Source organism: Trachymyrmex septentrionalis, unplaced genomic scaffold, assembly GCF_001594115.1.
Source record: "Trachymyrmex septentrionalis isolate Tsep2-gDNA-1 unplaced genomic scaffold, Tsep1.0 scaffold19, whole genome shotgun sequence".
NCBI lineage: Eukaryota > Metazoa > Arthropoda > Insecta > Hymenoptera > Formicidae > Trachymyrmex > Trachymyrmex septentrionalis.
Genome location: NW_017305071.1, coordinates 5,074,706 through 5,094,611, shown reverse-complemented (window position 1 = coordinate 5,094,611; position 19,906 = coordinate 5,074,706). Strand labels below are relative to the sequence as shown.

General features: G+C 32.3%; 3 protein-coding genes across 5 annotated transcripts in view; 1 reads left to right on the top strand and 2 right to left on the bottom strand.

Annotated features, from left to right (window-relative positions):
* LOC108746865 (probable nuclear transport factor 2) overlaps positions 1-2,037 on the top strand; it is a 3,469-nt gene extending 1,432 nt beyond the window's left edge. The window contains exons 4-5 of one of the 3 annotated variants that reach the window (XM_018483908.1): positions 894-1,001; positions 1,722-2,037. In XM_018483908.1, the coding sequence (XP_018339410.1) occupies positions 894-1,001; positions 1,722-1,835 (222 nt within the window). In that variant the 3' untranslated portion in view covers positions 1,836-2,037. Of the gene's footprint in view, positions 1-893; positions 1,015-1,721 lie in introns of all 3 variants that reach the window. The other 2 variants (XM_018483906.1, XM_018483907.1) reach the window with 2 other exon arrangements.
* A 79-nt stretch (positions 2,038-2,116) lies between these two features.
* LOC108746863 (4-hydroxyphenylpyruvate dioxygenase) lies at positions 2,117-7,772 on the bottom strand. Its single transcript, XM_018483904.1, has 12 exons — positions 7,697-7,772; positions 7,065-7,091; positions 6,860-6,922; positions 6,292-6,396; positions 6,001-6,126; positions 5,709-5,798; positions 5,518-5,618; positions 5,160-5,237; positions 3,516-3,750; positions 3,119-3,241; positions 2,915-3,031; positions 2,117-2,786 (listed from the first exon to the last, which is right to left on the bottom strand). Exons 1-12 carry the CDS (start codon positions 7,697-7,699, stop codon positions 2,712-2,714), a joined length of 1,143 nt encoding a protein of 380 aa, XP_018339406.1. The 5' UTR covers positions 7,700-7,772; the 3' UTR covers positions 2,117-2,711.
* Positions 7,773-9,960: 2,188 nt separating this feature from the next.
* LOC108746858 (Hermansky-Pudlak syndrome 4 protein) lies at positions 9,961-16,436 on the bottom strand. The gene is made up of 12 exons (XM_018483892.1): positions 16,035-16,436; positions 15,030-15,264; positions 14,347-14,577; positions 14,098-14,192; positions 13,875-13,944; positions 13,594-13,761; positions 13,105-13,484; positions 12,773-12,934; positions 12,333-12,652; positions 11,643-12,181; positions 11,188-11,414; positions 9,961-10,828 (listed from the first exon to the last, which is right to left on the bottom strand). The coding sequence occupies exons 1-12, from the start codon at positions 16,040-16,042 to the stop codon at positions 10,654-10,656; spliced, it is 2,610 nt and encodes an 869-aa protein (XP_018339394.1). The 5' UTR covers positions 16,043-16,436; the 3' UTR covers positions 9,961-10,653.
* Between the last annotated feature and the right edge of the window lie 3,470 nt (positions 16,437-19,906).

The following is a 19,906-nucleotide window of genomic DNA, read 5'->3' as shown; positions in this document are numbered from 1 at the left end:
TATTACAATATAAATAATATCAATTCTTTTCGCTCGTATAACTTACAACAAATTAATAAATAGTAAAACCCAGGTCAATACGTTAAACGAGCTATAGTTAGGTGTATTAAATAATATTTATTAATCATAAATTATAATTTGCCGATGATACGTTTCAACTATACTTAGTCCTCATCAGCCGCAGAAATACATAAATACCCAAATATCTAATTATATTAACATATTATGAGGAATATCTCACATTTGTTTCGAGTTACAATAGATAATATATAGTTGCGATATATTGTCCTTTGTAACACGAAGGTGAGATGATTCTTAGAAATCTGTTATATTATCTATTGTAACTCGAATGTGAGATGTTCCTTATAATATATTAATATAATTAGGTATTTAGGTATTTATGTATTTCTGCGGCTGATGAGGACTAAGTATAATCAAAACGTATTGTTGAAACTTATTGTCGGAAAATTATAATTTGTGATTAATAATATTATTTAGTACACCTAACTATAGCTCGTTTAATGTATTAACCTAAGTTTTACTATTTAATAATTAATTATGTAGTGAGAGACAACTTTAAGTTATATTATGTGATAAAAAGTATTATAATTTTATACATTTTAAAGTATATGTGAGATTTACGTTTTAATCTAAGCCAATCGGTTCAGTAATTTAATTTTTATTTTTTAATAGTTCCGCAAACTTTGTTTTTATACACGTATTTGTACAAAAAGAGAAATTACTGGATGTGATGTATTTAATTAGAAATAAAATAAGTTTTATATATGGGAAATACAACTATAGGTAGAAATTACAGACGGGAAAGAAGTTCTATAATAAGAGGTTTTTATCAATTACCGAAAAATATTTAGTGATTACTGATGATCGTATAGACTGACGAGGATCAACCTCATGCGTACATCCAGACATTTGTCCTGAAGCCAATCGGTACCAGCTTTTATGTGCAGCACGATATCTTCAGACTTGCATTGCACGACACGGTTTAGGCATCAGGTATCGCAAAGTCTCCTTGTCTGATGTTTCATATATTTGCTGCATATTGCTTTCATTCTATCTTAATCTAGCAAAGAATTTCTAGAGCAATAGAACTCAATATATTGTAACATATCTGAATTCTCTTATAGGTTATATTAAAAGTCTGAGTTACGTTTAAAACCAATTGTGATAACATGACATTAAATTTTGTTAATATTCTTTATAATTGTTGCAGTTTAGTACTTTTTGCAGTATCTTTTACTTATTTTTATTTTCGATTGTTACGTATTTCCTTTTATTTATTTTATTAATCTATTTTACTTAAAACGTGTGTACCGTAATCTAAAATAATTATGTTATAAATGTATAAACATGCATGAAACGTATATCTAATTCGGAGGTCTCAGATGTGCAAATCAAAGTGACAAGTTACCAGGTCCCTGTGAAAATGGCACAAATGTACGATCACTAATTGAATTTGACTTGAATTATGAATAGGTAGCTCAATACAAGATTAAATTGCTGAACAAATTGGAATAATAATTAGGCTACTTTGTAAATTAACATTTTAAAAATCATATTTTTATATTTTTAACATTGAAAATTGAATCACAATGTTTTAATGTAATTAACGTTAACATTGGCATTGCTTTATCATGTATTTAATAAGTATCTCTTAATACATATTGTTATATGTATAACATATAGATTGCGTTTAATTATAGGCAGACGAGGATCCACCACACGCCTTCTCGCAATTGTTTGTGCTGAAACCAATGGGTAATTCATACTATTGTCAGCATGATATCTTTCGCCTTAGTATTCATGATAGCGCATGAACGAGGAAGATCAAGTACATGCGATGAGCGTGTGAACAGACAAGTTGTCGAGTGACGGACATCCTGGAGATCGCGATTAATAAGTGAGCTACCTAATCTCATCGATAATCTTCTCGTCACAATCACATCCTACCTATCCCTATTCTTTCCATAGATATTACAAGTTTTATATGAAGAATATCTCCTCTTATATCTTGGCCACAAAAAAAAGAGAACGAATCGAAACATCCGATATTACACAGTTTAAGTCATTTCGTCAGTTTTTTCCGTATACAACATATATATATATATATACACACATACACACATACATACGAATACATACATATTTATATATATATATATGTATGTTGTCGGAAAAAACAAATTTACACTTTTTTAGCTATACATACTAGCACAACATATACACATAGATGTCTCATTAATCGAAGGAGTTTGATTTTTGATGGCATATTATGTCTTTGCATTACTACGCTTTGAAATGTATTGTAACATATTTTACATTTTAAAATGCTGTGTATTTTTGTAATACGAAAATGTTGGCCATTAAATACAAGAATACGGAATTAATCAGACAAGTTGATTATCTATTCCACAGACGAAAACGTAAAACCTTGACTGATTTTCGTCAAACATGATAAAGCGTACAACTCTATTACAATGTGAACGAATTATCATTATAATAGTGGTATGTAACAGAGTGTTAGATGGTGCTGAATAAATCTCGATGCGAATTTTATATGCATAATACACTTTTAATGTGATATTTCATTATATAATTAAAATAATATAATTAAGTACTCGTCCTTCATTCTTTCATACTTTATGTCGGCTAATAGTTCTAATTTTACAAATACATCAGCAATATTTAACTTTCTACAGATTGCCACGTTTTGCTTGCTCCAATTCAATCGCTTCGAACAACGCTTGGAAATTGCCGGCGCCGAAACCCTAAACAAGAAGTAGCAAATTAAATTTGTGATTATTTAAATATTAATTAATTTTTTGAATTTTTATACCAGTTAATTTTTTTGTAAATTTATAGATGTGATGCTACAAAGTTTTCTTTTAATACTTACGTTATGGTTGCGCCTCTGTATGACTTCTATAAACAATGTTGGCCGATCTTGCATATTTTTCGTGAATATTTGTAGAAGATAGCCATTCTCGTCATAATCTATTAGTATCTTTAATTTCTGCAAAGCGATAATACAATCGAATTAATATTAAACGCGTTGAAACTTGTACCGGAATTAATTTTAATTCATTATTAATAAAAGTACCTGTAGCATATCCAAGTCCTCCACGATTTTCGTGCCACTGGCTTTTAGACGGTTTCTGAGCATGTCGTAATAACTATCGGGTACATGAAGAAACTCCATACCTCTGGCACGCAGATTCGTTATCTGTAAAATGATGCGTGAAAATGGAATGTGTGGAGAAACTTATTGTGAGTGTGCGACATTTTTTATACGATATCTTAATTTATATATATTGAATTAAAAATATTATGTTAATTATTAAAGATCACAGAATAAAAATGTTAAGAGACTGTGACTAAAAAGTTGGTTTTTAAAGTTGCTTTTGTATTGCATAGTTGTATTTTGCAGGATATGTACGTTGTGCATAAATACAATTTTATGCACAACGTACATATTCTATGCAGAACGCTTAATTTACCGCTGTAATAATGTCACTGGTATTAAGGGCAATATGTTGTACGCCGGCACCGCCATAATATTCGACATATTCCTTAATCTGGGAACGTTTCTTCCCCGGAGCGGGTTCGTTGATTGGCATCTTCACCGTCTCCTCCCAATTTGTCATTACGATGGACCGTAACGCGGAATATTCCGTGTGCAACTGCGAGTCGTCTACTGACCAGAATCTATGAAACTGTAAACAGTCTTCGTACCTGAGAGAGATAGAAAAAGAGAAATCTTCATTTAAATTTAGTATTTTATTTTTCAGCTTAAGAATATTTTACTAACAGCAGGAATTTGGAAATTTCTAATTTAGAAGTCTCGTGAAATTCGATGAACCAGCGTGAACTTTATTTTAAATACGTATTTTATTCTACTATTACATAACGTTATTTTATTAATGAAAATTATGACAGACGCTATTATTAACTGATCTAAAACGAAAATAAGAGGCACAACCTCCATGGCCTTGATCTTAACAAATGTTATTCAGGTCATGATTTGAATCTTGAACAACATTCAAGAGGTTTTAGCCATCGATTAGACACCTTAGATAATAAATAAAGGGCAAAGTAAAAGAGTCAAACATATTTTAAATTGTAACACAATTAAAAAGAATAAATTACAAAGAAAAATAAAAATGAAAAAAACAGTTTCAATTAAAATATAAAATGTTACAAGTTTCGGCTTCCGGATTTGACCTCTTCAGACATGAACTTATCATAAAAATCGCTGTACAAAATTAGTTATCACCCGCATATTCCTTATAATAACAGCTCGGGTGAGTCTTGATATAGAACTTGATATTATTCACATACGATTGAACAGTCAAATGTGTTTCATATTTCTGGAAAAAGTTTTAGTCGATAAAAAAGATAAAAAAGTTTTCTTACGAAATAATAAACACAATCAAAGTAACATATCGGAATTCTAACAAATAATTAAAACTCATCAAAAGCATATGTAAATTATTCAAACAAGTATGTCCATAAGTATAAAAAATCAATTGAAATGTACAAAGTTTAATGGAACGTAGATGTGTAAGACGGACATTGTATGTCGATCATAATGTACACTTGCTGATACGGATCAACACGGAGAGAGAAGATGGATTGTCAGTATCGAAGAATCAAACTTTATTTAGAATAGATATATATGCCTTATGGAGACCTTCAGTGTCAGTTTGTAAATTTAAACTATTTTTCTGTTTTATATTTTTACTTTAGATAATATTAATAAATTTAAACTATTTTTTTGCTTTATATTTTTATCTTAGATAATATTAATACAGTACTGCCGGCGCGGCAGTACTCTCTGTAACTTTTTAAGCCTTATAACTCAAAAAGTACTTAATGAAGAAACACGTTATAGTATTTTGAAGAGCTATCGAAATAAGCTTTAAGAATATGCGATGAAATAAAGAATCTATTAAAAAAATTTTAAGACTTTGACCTTATCTAAGCAGTATCACCCAAGGTCAAACCAATGATACTTTCTATATTCCCCTTTAAATCTTACAATTTTTGTCTAAAATATTTTTCTCTAAACTCTTCTCTCTAAGCTTTTCTGTATACATGTCTCATTAGTATATAAACATGTTCAGAAGTAGTAATTTACATACCATTTCGCAACGGGTTCCATTTGTTTGTCGGGCTGGTTACCCACTACATGGTCTACGAAATTCAAATGTACTTGCGGCCTACAATAAAAAACACATCGGTAATATATAATTTAAAGTTAACTGTCAAGTATTTCTCATGTCTTTTTTGTGTTTAACATCAGATTAATTATATTTTGGAATTTTAATAAGAGAAGATTCTTTATATTTTTCTAATATATAAAACATTCTTTTCGTCAAAGATAAGTAGTATTGTAAGATATTATTAAAATATGTATTGTATATGTTCTAGTTTTCTTTCTAAAGTGGAGTGGTTTTAACTAAGGCTATTGTGTGAGAAATCGCGCTTTTGCATACATACAATTGATCGAGAAGAGCATCCTTTGATACCTTCACGAAACCCGGCAAGAAGAAGCCTTTGTATCTCGTTCTATCAACAAATGTATGGAGCGTATCACCATACTGATAAAAATAACGTTGAATTAATTGAAACGTCTAGAAGACAATGATATCGCAGATTGTATAAGGAAGTATCATCTTTTTTATATTTACAGTTTTCACAGTGGCCATCCTCACGATGCCATATTCGTCGCTTTCCTCCCATATGTCGCGCACTATTTCGGCGCCCTTTCGCTTAGCAACCTTTGCATACATCATTTCAAATATTAATGAAGATAACTTGAAAGTTACTTTGCTATCAGTTTCCAATAGGATAAAAGTTAAAGCGCTGTTTTTAATTATTTCTATTTCAGAAAGAATATTTCATCTTGTAACATGGAAATTCTATATTTACAGAGAATTTATATTTTTAGATGAAGAAAAAGCATCTCCTTTATTTCTTTACCTTCACAATTGTGTCGATATCTTCAACATTGAATGCTACATCTCGCACGCCGTCTCCATGTCGGGAAAGATGATCTGATATTTCTTCGTTATCAGGTTCGTACGGAGATTCGAACACGAACACTATCTACAAATATGATTAGGAAATTCTATGTGTATCTCGAAAGATAATATTCAAAATTTCGAAAAAAACAATCATTTGGATCATCAAATAAGCAATTAATTAAAATAAAGATATTTTTCTAATTTACTGCTTATGAATTCGCGCATGAAAATGTTCAAAATTACTCACTTTGTTCTGTTTGACAACGTGTGCCGCTGTTTGTCTGCAGCCGGTTTCCAAACCACGATATCCAAATGGTTCGAATCCCATTCTACATCGATAGAAACTGGCGGCCTAAAAGCACAATTGTGTTTTATTTTCATATATAATTGATGTATCTTTTTTTATGTGATTATATATAATATATACGATTCCCTCGTCTCTCATATTTAAATTATGTTAGTTGAAGAAGTACTGGTGGTCCCAAAACGCCTTTCAATTTATAATTTTTGTTGATATATTAATTATAATTTAACTTGTTTCAAAATTTTTTTGTTTGATTATGGACTCAATTATTATTTTTATATGTTGCTTTATAAGGCATTTTTTGATACATGGGAAATATAAGAATGGATTTAGGACAAAAACTAACAAAGTTTATTTGTACATGGCTCGATAAAACTGATAAAACTCAACGAGGGAATAGATAAAGAATAGAATCATATTGCATATCATATATTTATGATTCCTGTTTATTTTTAGACTTATTTCTACGATATTTCCTACATATTAAGAAACGTTCTGCATGAGAATTTACCTGCTTAGCATTTCCAACCCAGAATTTTATGTAATCAAAACTCAGGAATTTTCCTCCAACAGGCTGAAATACAGATATTGCGTCAAATTTCTCTAGTATAATAGTAATTCTCTTTAAATAATTACTATATGTAAATTTTAAATAGTAGTGTTGATTCCAGTCGAAAAAATAACTTGTCTTTCCAATTTTTGGCAAGGCTGTTTACCTGAGGTCCTTTATCGCTGTAGCTCGTCTGGAAACAAACGCAAAGAATTTACAAAAATAAAGAATTATAGATTCTCAAGTTTTAACAGACAAAAACAATAAAATGATTGGATTGATGAGAGTCAAAACGCAGTTATCTGTGCGTAACTATAAATTTATGTTTCAAATTAAAATATATAAAAACGAACGTGTTTCGCCGTCACTTATATAAGTCGAATAAAATTACTCGACCTACCAACTTTTTTGTGACGGAATCTCATTATATGCCGTGAAGAACGAAACATTTAATATATCAACGCTGAAGATGATTCAAAGTGGAGCCGAAAGTTTATATATTTTAATTTAGTGTATAAATTTATAATTACATACATAGATAACTGCGTTTTGATTCTCATTAGTCCAATCATTTTATTGTTTTTTTTTTAGCAATGAATTTATTTAAACAAATCAATGAAAATATAAATATTTGTTAAACGATAACAGATATTCTATGATGCATATCATATAAAAGAATCTCAGCAAAATTTTATGTTTGTAAATTATATTGATTAATTATATATTAAATAAGCGATTATGCAATGAATAATCTAATTGAATTATAAAAATAATACTATTATCAGGTCTTCAACTTACCATGATGACTTTCAAAATCGAAGGAAATGTAAACAGTATCTTCTAGAACGATACCAAACGTTCGATTATCACGATCTGTATCGAGTTCCGCTTTAAATATCGAGCCCACTGAGTCCACGAACTTGCTATTGGTCCACGACGTGGGATTGTACCACGTTCTTGCCACGATCAGCAGCCTGATAAATCACCAGCAACAGCAGGTTTTTTAAATTAAACGTCTCATTAAAGCTGAGATAGACTCAACGACGTATTCGAGATGGGTTTGCCTTTCCAATTAACACAAGGTAACACATTTTTCTGATTTGATCCTAGATAAAAGTATATATAAATAAAATTTCTAAAAGTTTCCAGAAATGCGTCATAAAAGTATCTTTAAGGAAATTTCCATTTTGCGAAATTGTAGGTAAATATTTTTAGATAATTCGATTGTTTCAAAAGTATTTACGTCAACTTTCTATTATTTACGGTTTTTTAAGTTGCAAAAAAGAAGTGCATAGAAATTTGAGAAATTCATACGAACGCTGTTTCATGATATTAAAGTCGAATAAATAGGACCAGTTAAAAAAAAGATTTCCTGCATTTATATAAAAACCGTAATACACATATAAAGTGCATTCCACGCATGCTATAATAAAAATCTCTTCTCCAATATCTTTCTTAAGGTGGAATCACACGGTGCTCTTGAATGATAGCATCCATACAGTCATGCCTGCTCTGATGTATGCTAGAATTCGTTCATACATTGAGTGCTACATGTTGCATGTACATGATTTTTATATTTATTATGAATTACTTCATAGCTTATTTCCTTGCATGCACCAATCAAAAGAAAAAATTACTAATTTCATAGTTATTCATCAAACATCAGACTGTATGCATCAAATCAGGCATAGAAGCATGCATGTGCGATTCAAGAAATCGAGCATCATGTAATTCCATCTTTACTCGCTTCGATGAAGTTATACAACTGCGAATTTCATTTATTACCTTTGGCATATTAAAATAGTTCTTCGCATAAATATCTCACTTTCCATAGTAAACATATTTACGTTGCCCTGCGTTAGAATGCAGTTTTTCTGTGCACACACCTTCTAATGCATTTATGCATTTATACCACGTGATGTTAGATTAGATACTTTTTTGCTATTTATGTTAAACGATGATGCAGTAGTTACAAATAGCTTGCCTACGTGATTATTAATATTAAATTTCATCCATTCATCAGGAATATTATAACATTTAATCAATTGTCACTTTAAGAATAAATATTATATATAATTATTTAAATAAATATATATATGTATAAATAACATTAACTAATAACATTGTTATATATAAAAATTCCGGCGTATTTTATACACAGGAAAATTCAAGAACGTAAAGAGAATGATAAATCGCTTTATTAGACTTCATCTCAAACAAGAACTATCAGATACAGAGAAAAAGTCATCAGAGAATGCACGGAATGATATACATATATAACATGATTCAACTCTGATTCGCCTAAAAATTTCGATGCAGTTATTAGCATAACATTTAAATTAATTACAATATAACATTTGGAAACATTGCACATCGTTGTTACGAAAAACTTGTTTCGCGGAAGATTTCTATGCGAGGTCATCGACATTTTTATTTAAATATTATGAAACAAAAACGGATTTAATACCGAGACGGCGATGGCGTTGCAAAAAGTGGCGCATAAAACGTCGCATAAAATATTTTTGCATTAAAATTTACAACGTCGAGTAGATATTTTTTTATTTCTTGCATTATTATTATTATCGTTTCTATTTTTTCCCTACAAAAGCAAAAGCGACTAGAAATATTGGACGCAGCGCGTTCGCGGAATACTGATTTCCGTTTTCGGAGAAAATATTTTTTGGAGAATATATACTTGGAGAATATAATTTAACTATCTTCTAATAAAACTGAGTATCTAATTCACGTTGATTAAAATGCAAATAAGTTATTAATGGCTTGTTATGCATATGTATATGTACAATAAATCGGCTACAGGATGTCCGAGAATCAATGAAGATACAGTGTCGTACTTCACAAAATCTGAAATAAATCATTTTTTAAATAAATATTCTACATCTTAAGAGTAATTTTTAAATAATAGAAAAGGTAAATATTTAGTAATTATATAGATACGGTGAATAATAAATATCAAATATAAATCTTGCTAAGATAAAATCGTTTCAAAAATTAAATTACGAATAATATGTTATATTATATATTTTCACACTTTTGAAGTCTGATTCCCGAAAGACTTCTCGTTTCTAATGATTTATAAATCAGAATCTACTGAGATATGCCTTACGATATACTAGTGAATTAAAATTTTTTAAACTTGTCTTTAAGTTTAAAGACTTTTAAAAACATATATAGGATGTGCGTTCGAGGAGCGCGCTATGTGCATATTTTCTCCTTGTTTAATAAACAATAGAGATAAATAAAATGGCATAACAGCGCGCTTCTCAAATGGAACCATAATGCTATCTACTTTCCGTCGATTCTAAGACATCTTATATACATATATAACATATATAACATAAATAGCATTTGTTGTGATATCGGTTTGCATGATTGATGAAACGATAAAGTACAAACTGGTTGGTCGATCCGCTACCGTAGAAAATTTCTCGACCGATAGAAATTACGTAGGTACATTGCAGCGGTATATAAAAGCTCTTCGATCTTCCACCGATTCTTCCGGAATTACGCTCGGAAATTACATTGGAAAATCACAGATTACAAAAATATACGTAGAAAAACATTCCCGTATATCTCTCGTTAAAATTATCTCGTCAAAGTAATATTCCATTTTTCTCTCTTGTACTGGATATGATAATTTTTCTTGCCAAGTGCAAATAAGCGAAATCGTGAACGTATGCATTATCCTCCTCTTTTTTTTGGCAAAAAAGAAAAAGAAGTAACGCGCAGTCCTGAATTTACAATAGCACGATCCCGTGATCTCTTTCCAATCGACGTTTCGCCTTGAGAGCCACGATCCCCATTAGATCCGCCGGAGTGGGAAGTGCCGCAAAAGCACTCGGTGCTACTGCTTGCTGGTAGAAAACTTCTACTCCTCCGCTCTGGTTACCGTAAACCACTGTGTCTTCTGTTCTGCTCAATAAAAATATTCCTTGATGCTTTTAACTAAGCAAACTCGACTTTTTCGTCATAAATAACACATTCGTTCGCCATTCACATAATGTTATAAGAATTTTGTATATTTTTTGCAAATTTATACTGCAACTTGTAACTTGGCAAAATAAATATTTTAAAGCGTGAAATAAAACAAGTAATAATCGTAATTATTTTAATACAATCTTGATCTTCTATTAGAAGATATTTGTCTTACAAGGATAAAAAATTGGCAAATGAAAAAGAGGAGGAGTTTCAAGTAGTATAAATTAAATATAACATAAAGAAATAATGAATTTGTTTAATTTTAAAAAAAATAGGAGGTCTTTTGTAATTACCTGACGATAATGTCGGTCAAACTGCTAGCTTGCGTGAATCTATCATGAAGGCAAGACACGATATCCAATTCGGTAACTCCCCAGAGTCCAGAACGTTGTACCGTGTCCCACTGTGGATCCACACTCAGAATACTATACAATTCCTTGTTCTCCGTAGATGGCAGCGGCTCCAGACACTGTTGCAGCCGTGTTTCGAGCTTGCCCAACGTGCTTACGCAAGTATGCCACTGCAAGAAACAAATTACTTATATTATTTCTACAATTTCTACAATCTTTAGAAGAATAACATACAAAAAATATTTTGGACAATTTTATTTTATCTTTTATTTTATTAATTTTTTTTTTAATATTTTATTATATTATTGTTCATAAAAAATAATCCTTTGTTTTATTGCAATTTTTTTAACTCTTGATCTCAATAAATCTAATGAATTTCATAAAATTTTTGTATTTACCAGAGCATGTATCAAATCTGGATTGTTCGCAGTGCCGTTCTCCATCAGTAATACCAACACCATATTTTGATATCCGCAGAGAAAGAGCTCGGTTTTGACGAGGCAGGCGGCGGGCTCGTCCTTGTTAACCCAGTCTTCATCTAGCTCATCCTCACCATCGCTCGCTTCCTTCTCGACGGACTCCAGCTTCTGCTTAATTAACTGATTCGTCGTCGTCGTGGTAGTGACTGTTACTCCACCGGAAAATCCGGACAGATCGCGGAATTCGCTCGGCGTGGTCTCGCGACTGCAGAAACCGCTAGTTCGCTCGTCGGCCAGTAAACTCAGCTTTGACATCAGCGGCGTCAACTGTAAACCGTCCAGCTTCCGTCTTTGCGGAAACTCAAACGAGCTTCCTACACCACCACATTCCGACGTCGATTTCCGTCGATCATCGCCGTTAGACACCTCAGCTACGACGTTGAGTGGTTTCAGCGGTAAACTCATTGATCTCTTATATGTCTCTTGCTTGCTCTTGTCGTATTCAGGCTTGGCGCATTCTAAAGAAATATGTTTAAAACAAATGTTTGAAGTATATTTCAAATATTCATAACGTTACTATTGCTATTGCTTTTTGAGAGATGCATTCTTCTTTTTATATTAAAAAATATTTTTTGTTGGATTTTTAGTTTACAAGTTTAAATAATATACCTTCACGAGCATCCCTCGTAATTGAATTCCGGCTGCTATTTATCGGCAATTTCGCGCTCGTCAGATCGCTCGGCAAATTCCTTGATTGCAGATTGTCATCATCGCCACGGCGTTCATGAATGCAATCGCCATTATCACGCAACTCCTCGCAATGGGAAGCGACGTATTGTTCGTACAATGATTGTGAGACTGGTAGACCATCGTATCGGAAGACAGGATAACAGGGATCGACGATAGTGCGCGAGTGCTGCATATTACTTCTGGACTTCCGCCGGGGTGAATTTGAATCATCCGGTGAGGTTTCATTTAATTTGCATAATCTATTATAATAATACAATGTAGTAGTAAAATAACATAAAACATTTATTTTAAATATTAGGTTCAGCCCCATTATTTAGTTTAATTTTTTAAAATAAGGTAATTACAGTATTCTCAATTACATTTTGTCCAGTTCCGGTTGATGAGTCCTAGGAATACCGTTCAAACGTGGTTTAATTGATGACGTCAAATCTGGCAAACTCACGCTCTTCCTGTCGGGATCCTTTTTCTTCATCAGCTTCTTTTTCGAAGTAGCGTTTCTCAGCTTGTTCAAGCGTTTGCACCTGTTGTATATATGATACAAAAAATATGAAAATTCGAAATTTACTTTATAGCTGGAAAATTGATCGTCATCAATCTTACTTCCATGTTTGCCATGAAAGCCATGTCCTCGAAATGCATAATCTTATGTTCTACAAAATTTCTAAAAATTGATTTGAAAATAAACACGTACCTGAGTGCCTCTTTAACGACATCGGGAATATCGTCATCTCTTTTCGATGAATTTCTAAGTTCCTCGTTTTCACCACCGCTCTCGGACGAACAGATAAGCATAGCATTCCCGTGTAACACCCGATCCACATCTTTCAATGGTGTCGCACAGACACTGGGCGTGAGCGGATGGGCAGTGACACCACCCTTGGGACGTTCTGATTTGATCTCTTGCTTGCGTCTGATCGGTGATTCGTGATTAATCGCAAGTGGTACAGACGACACGTATTGCGGTGCCGAGTAATTCATGGAGTCCAGTTCGCCTTCCTCGGGAACCGTAAAAATTTTCGATGTATCACGCTTCATACCGGACGGTTCCTTAACGCCAGTCTTGGATAAGGTCTGAAAGTTCAAAGAACACAAGATGATCCACAAGTCCATTATTACAATTTTCATCGAAATGGCAAGATATTAAATTAGATTTTATATCTCGTTTCACATACCAACCTACCTTTCTCTGTAATACTTTTTTGGTCACTGTATCTAGACACGAATTGTAATATCGTTCGTTATTTGCCTCTTGCATCAATTTTGCAAATTGTTTTCGCTCTATGTATACTTGTAACAATTGAACACCGATCGGCAAGTGAAATTCTGTGGGTATCCTTTCCGCAGGAGCCTTCAAATTCAATAAATTATAAAAGTCTTGTGAACAGAAGGGATTGAAGTGAGTACGTGTCATTCTAATCGATCAATTGTGAAAGAATTACATTTAAATTTAAATAAAAATACCTTTATTCTGTAAGGATCCGTTATGACTATTTGCTTTGTTAGATCTGCTCCCAGCTGTGTTGACACTATTCTGAAAGAAAGATTAATAAAGATCAAGTATAATTCCAGTAAAAATAATAAAAAGCAGTTAATGATGTTAGGATGAGTAACAGTTAACATTAATATTTTAAGAAAATATATTAGAATACAACATCAAAATGATGATTTTACTTATGGATCTTACTTGTTATTGTAAAACAACGCTCCACCCAAAATGCCATTTATCTCTTGACAATGCTGTAACACTTGCATTCCTTCCAGGAATATATTGCTGGCACTCTACATTAAGAGAAATACACTTTTATTGCAAGAAAAGCAATATATAAAATCATATAAGTTTATATAATCGTTTTAATATTCATATTTATGTTGGGCATAAATTTCTTTTTCTATATTTTAGCATTTAGTGTCTACATTAAATATCTACCCTAACCTTAGGAAGTTTAATAACAGGAATGTTAGAAAACAGATTGGCACTATGTTGAAGAATTGGCAGGTAGGTCTCAAACATCTGATATAATTTCTCGGTGAATCTATTACGATCGTTGTTTAAGGATTCCAAAATCTGGACGAGATCGCAGTGAAAGAACTTCAACAATGATTCCAGATTGTCGGCGCGTCTTTCGAGTATCCAGTCGTGTATGTTTCTATCAGTCCCCACTGCCTAAAAATTAAACAGTGTAATTTGTGATTGTTAATTTCATAAATGGCCACTGAGTCATAAAGTACAATATAACAGATATAGCTCTTTGTAAACATCGGGACAAATAATCATATTAACGTCTACATCAACTGAATAATACAAAATATAGTAATATATATAAAGAATAAATTTATCATGCAAAATATGTATTCTAAATTCCTTGGAGGAATCTTTAGAAAAGACAAGACAGATTTTGAAATTTAATATTGACATTCTTGTCTTTTATATTAATATTATTTAATGATTATCAATATCTTCAAGAGAGAATACATGATTATATTATAATAAGTAAATTACAAACATTACAGATTATCTGTTTATATATAAATCTTGCTCTCAAGTTGCATCTTATTTAAAATTGTTGCACATAAATACAAAGCAGAAATTTATTGCTCGCAGTGAAGAGTACTTACTAGCACGTATTGCCCAAACTTCTTTAGTACAAACTTTCCACCTTGCAATGTGATAGAGCGTGGCGCTGAAAATGACGTTGTCAGGAAGTGATGCACACCCATCAGCTGTCCCGCCAGAGCTAGTCTCTGCGTGAGAGATACCCAAGCGGGATGGAAGTACATAACTGCTTCAGCAGGATCATCCTCCTCTTTACAACACCTTGCAGTGTCGTAAACGAATACTATCATCATCTCTCTGAAAACAAAGTATTTCATTCTATAATAGAAATTCGAGAATTCTAGAATAAGTAGCTTATTTTAGTTCTAATCAATATAAAGTTTGGAAATAAAACAATATAAAAAGCAAATGTCAATTTTACAAATAAGCGAGGAGTTTATACCAAAACAGTAACTTATAGACATGATAAACCATATTACATAACTTTCATGGAGAGATTAATTTACTTTCTGACTGCAAGATTCATATAGCTTACCCAGATCTAATCTATCTAAATATATTGGCAACGAATGCGAAAATATCTTAAAGTATTTCATTGTAGAAAATTGCTCTGAGCAATGCAGAGAACACGTTCTGCGGAATGTTTCAGTTTGGACGCATGACTGATTCATTCCCGAGCGAACATCACTGTCGGTCCCAGAAACTGATACGGTATCGAGGCTAGATAAGATTAAATTACAAGCGTAAAACAATTCTAATAACTCATTAGTCTTCCCAGAACGGAGCAATCCGGAGCAGTATGCTCTATGAGAGGATCGCATCGAGCCAATTCTGTTTCTAGTATTCGAATACTTAAAAAGAAAATTCACGTGCTCTTTCTCGAGGCTCGAATAAGCTACGGAACGCAATCATTGCATATAAGTTGAGACTTCCGTGCGATCGCAAGAATAGAGAAATAGTAAACAGAGTGTCGTCGCGAGCGAAAGCAGCGAAACCTGCTACTTTCGGGTGTGCGTGCCAGTACGCGGTCTAATTAGATGACGCGACGTAATTAAGCGTGGGCATACTTCGCCATGGTGATAGTTAATCGTCGTCTTGGCGCGTGGCGATCTGTCAACCAGTCTCACACCGTTGAGGCTCCGCTGCCGATCTCCTCGACGTACGCTCGTTCCGTCAACAAGGAACGCGTCCGCCGTATCGCTAGTGCGATCCCAGGTACTCGGTTGTAGTCCGGTAGAAGTGATTCGTGAAGATGTACCCTGGTCGCTTCGTCGACCGGCGAGAGACGTCGTGTGCCATTTCTTTTCTCTCTCTCCGTCAATCGTCGATCGTAAATGCTTGCACTGTGCGAAGCCGCTCCTCCTGCGTCGCCATACCCCGATATTGATCTCCTCAGATTATCTGTGTGCGTGCACAAATATAGCGGCAGCTCCGTCTTCGCTGATCATCACTGATATTCGTGCAGTTGTCTTTCATCCACATTTTTTTCTCATATATTCATGTACGTAATGTGAAATATACATATTTATGACGTTCCATGTGAAAATAAATTTATGGAAAAAAGAAAAACAATTATATAATTTTATTATATACATTTTATTTTTACACATATACGTGTATTAAAATAAATATAATAAAATTATATAATTTTGTTGAAATAAGATATTCTATATATTGTTTACTAATATATTCATCTGTTATAACTAACACTATATATTGTCACAAAAAATACAGAAATATCTTTTGTAGGGTGTGATTTTATGGTATATCAATTAGTTTGATATTATGTGACTATCAAATATAACATTAGATTCACTTGATATATATTGATTCAGTTTATTTATAATAGATCAATTTTTCATCGCGTTTAACAAGTTCGTTTTATCTTCGGCTACCTAAAGAAACACGGACTTTATATGCATTGATTTTTAATTTTAATTACGTTTTGAAGGAACTCTTGATGTTATCTTTAACGGTTAAGATGTAAAAAAATTCCACAAATATTTGCACAAAAATATTTTGTGAGATTTTGAAGAATACCAAGCGCTTTTAGCAAATCCTACTATCGAGCTTAAAGATAATTAATTTAAGTCGACTTCAATTAATCAGAGTTTAAATTGAAATTATGTAATATCTGTATTATTTAATACGAATAGAATTATTAACTCTTTTTATCGCTTATAAAAGCAAAGATTAGAGCAAGGATGACGAATTATATAGCTAGAAATTTTTCTTTAAGTGATTCTACTGGTTGGATATATTTTAATAAAAATATATTTCGAAATATATAATTAAAAGTCGTCACCAGCCAATTTTCACAATAAAGTACGAGACAGAAGCTATAAGTTTAAAAATGTATGTACAAATACTTAAAACTATTTCACATTTTTGTTATAATTATCTGTCTCGTACGAAAAAATATTGGTACCCAATATTGACGATACTCAATTTTTTTTCGTACATGTGTGTGTGTGTGTGTGTGTGTGTGTGTGTGTGTGTATGTGTGCGTATGTATGTGCGTGTGTGTGCGCGCGCGCGCGCACGTGTATTCTAACACATAAAGCATAATCAAAACATGCCTTCATCAGCTATAAGTTTTTATTAGTATTACAGCTAAAATATAAACGATAGTCTTTTTTTCATTATTGTTTCATTTAAACGAACTCCTCTGTACTTTTCACTGGTTTTTTATTTTTTCCTGGTTTGGAAATCAAAGAATTCTACAATTGCCTTTCTCTTCGAGATAAACTCTGTCCTTTTTTCATATCTGTGTGTAGTTGTGTGGTGTTGCATATATATACATAAGCAGACTCCGCTGCCTGTCCCTTATAATCTAAACGCCTAAATGTGAATCGTCGATTATAAACAATTTCATAGAAAATTTATTTATGTGATTAAAACAACGCATAAGTAAATAGAATCGTAATCGCTAGCTTGTGTGTGAGCACGAGACGATAAACGAATTTGTACAATTTATTATGCGTGTAATCCTAAAAAATAGTCTTACGGCTATATGATGACACAACTGCATTCCTTTTTTTTCCATTTCTCTTTCTCACATCGAATACATTATAAAGAAATAGTTAAATGTGGAGTAGCATTTTTCGCGACCATCTCAAATATATAATATTTCGTCAGATAGCCGATCGTTGTTGACAATTTTTTTTCGTACTCGGTCTATCGGACATGAAATCACGGTTACATATTGTATGTACATACATAAATAATAGCATAACATGATGAATGACGCATGAATTCTGAACCACAACTTACAACTATTAAACTCGAAGTGAATGTGACGTTTATATACGAAATCTTTACTTGTCCTGTATACAGATATGTATATGTATACATACATATATACATATATATATATATATATATATATATATATATATATATATATATATATATATATATATATATATATATATCCCGTATATAGCAAAAAAACGGCTCAGTATACAAAAAATAAACTTGCGTATTTTTTAAATATACATCATGTGTGTGGAGATTAAACTTTTCACAGTTCTAAATTTCGCCTGTTCGAGTTCATACATGTTGTTTGCTTATGTCAGTATTAAATAATATCTCCATATTTTTTCTGAGGCTGTTGCAAGACTCATTCATTGCATAGAAAATGATACTCGCTCCGCGAGAATTCATTGTTAAAATGGGATAAATAATTAAAGCCAATTGAATTAAAGTGAACTTACGCGTTATATAATTTTATCTCATTTATTGTTCCTAAGCTGAGATAACTTCGTGACTCAAGGAGAGTCGTCATTTACATACAACTTTATGCTGCACTGGCATTATATTTTACAAATTTGTTCCACTTATTTCTTTTCAATTAACGATTAAATCTTTCATTTCTTGCATAAAAAAATACATAATGTTATAACGCGAGAAAGAAGAAATTCTGTATTTCATATAGTTCGAATGCGGCTTTATAATAACACGTTCACTGTTTTCGAGACATAAAACTTACGAATATTTTCATATACATGCTCATAAAATGTTATTTTGAATTTATCTGAGACAAAGCACTTTCTTAGAAGTACTTATATTTGAAGTGTTGCAGGAAGTGGTAAAGAGAGTTTGACGAGTGACTAAGAGTAATCGGCATCATAACTGTAAAAGAGATAAATTAGACGGCCACAGTGAGCGTGTTAAAAAAAGAAAAGCGGCCCTTATAATCTGCCCTTATTTTTCAACATGTAAAAAAAAAAAGAATAAAAAGAACTTCCGATAATGAACAGAATTACTTACAGAATTATGTTACATAATTATATATTATATTTTAATTGTTAAAAAAAATGATCGTGCTACGGCTTTCTCTTTTTTATGCAATAGTAGACGGCAAAACCTACGTATATTCTCGTAGATAAAATCAATTGCGAGCGGTAAGTTCTGGTCTAAAATTCACATTTCATACAGCACAGTTGGAACTGAGAACTCGTAAACTGCAGTGAAGAAGTGGGAGGGAAAAGGAAAATGTTCACACAACTATAATAAATAGCGGAGACCGGTGCCTTCTCTACTTTTACATACTTAAGTCTATTCCGAGAGAGAGTTTCAATTTTTCTATGTGTACTGGCACAACTGTTTCCATTCTCTGTATGCTGTAAAACGCACTGCACTATTCACTTAGATTCAGATCGATTCCATAGCGCATCGACCTTTTTGATTGAATTACTTCCCTTCCGAGAATTTCTCCCTCAGACTTTTAATCTTGTGGACGAAGTACGTCTCCAGGGATTCGGCGCATTTGAAAAATGGTGATTCCTTCGGGTTATAATATCGACAATTATCGAATATCTTTGTCATGTCACCGATGAACTCACTGAGTTTCTTGTAAGATCGATCATTTATCCTCAATTCAATAGTTTGTAAGTCTAAAATAAAAGTAATTATATTATATTATATTATATATATA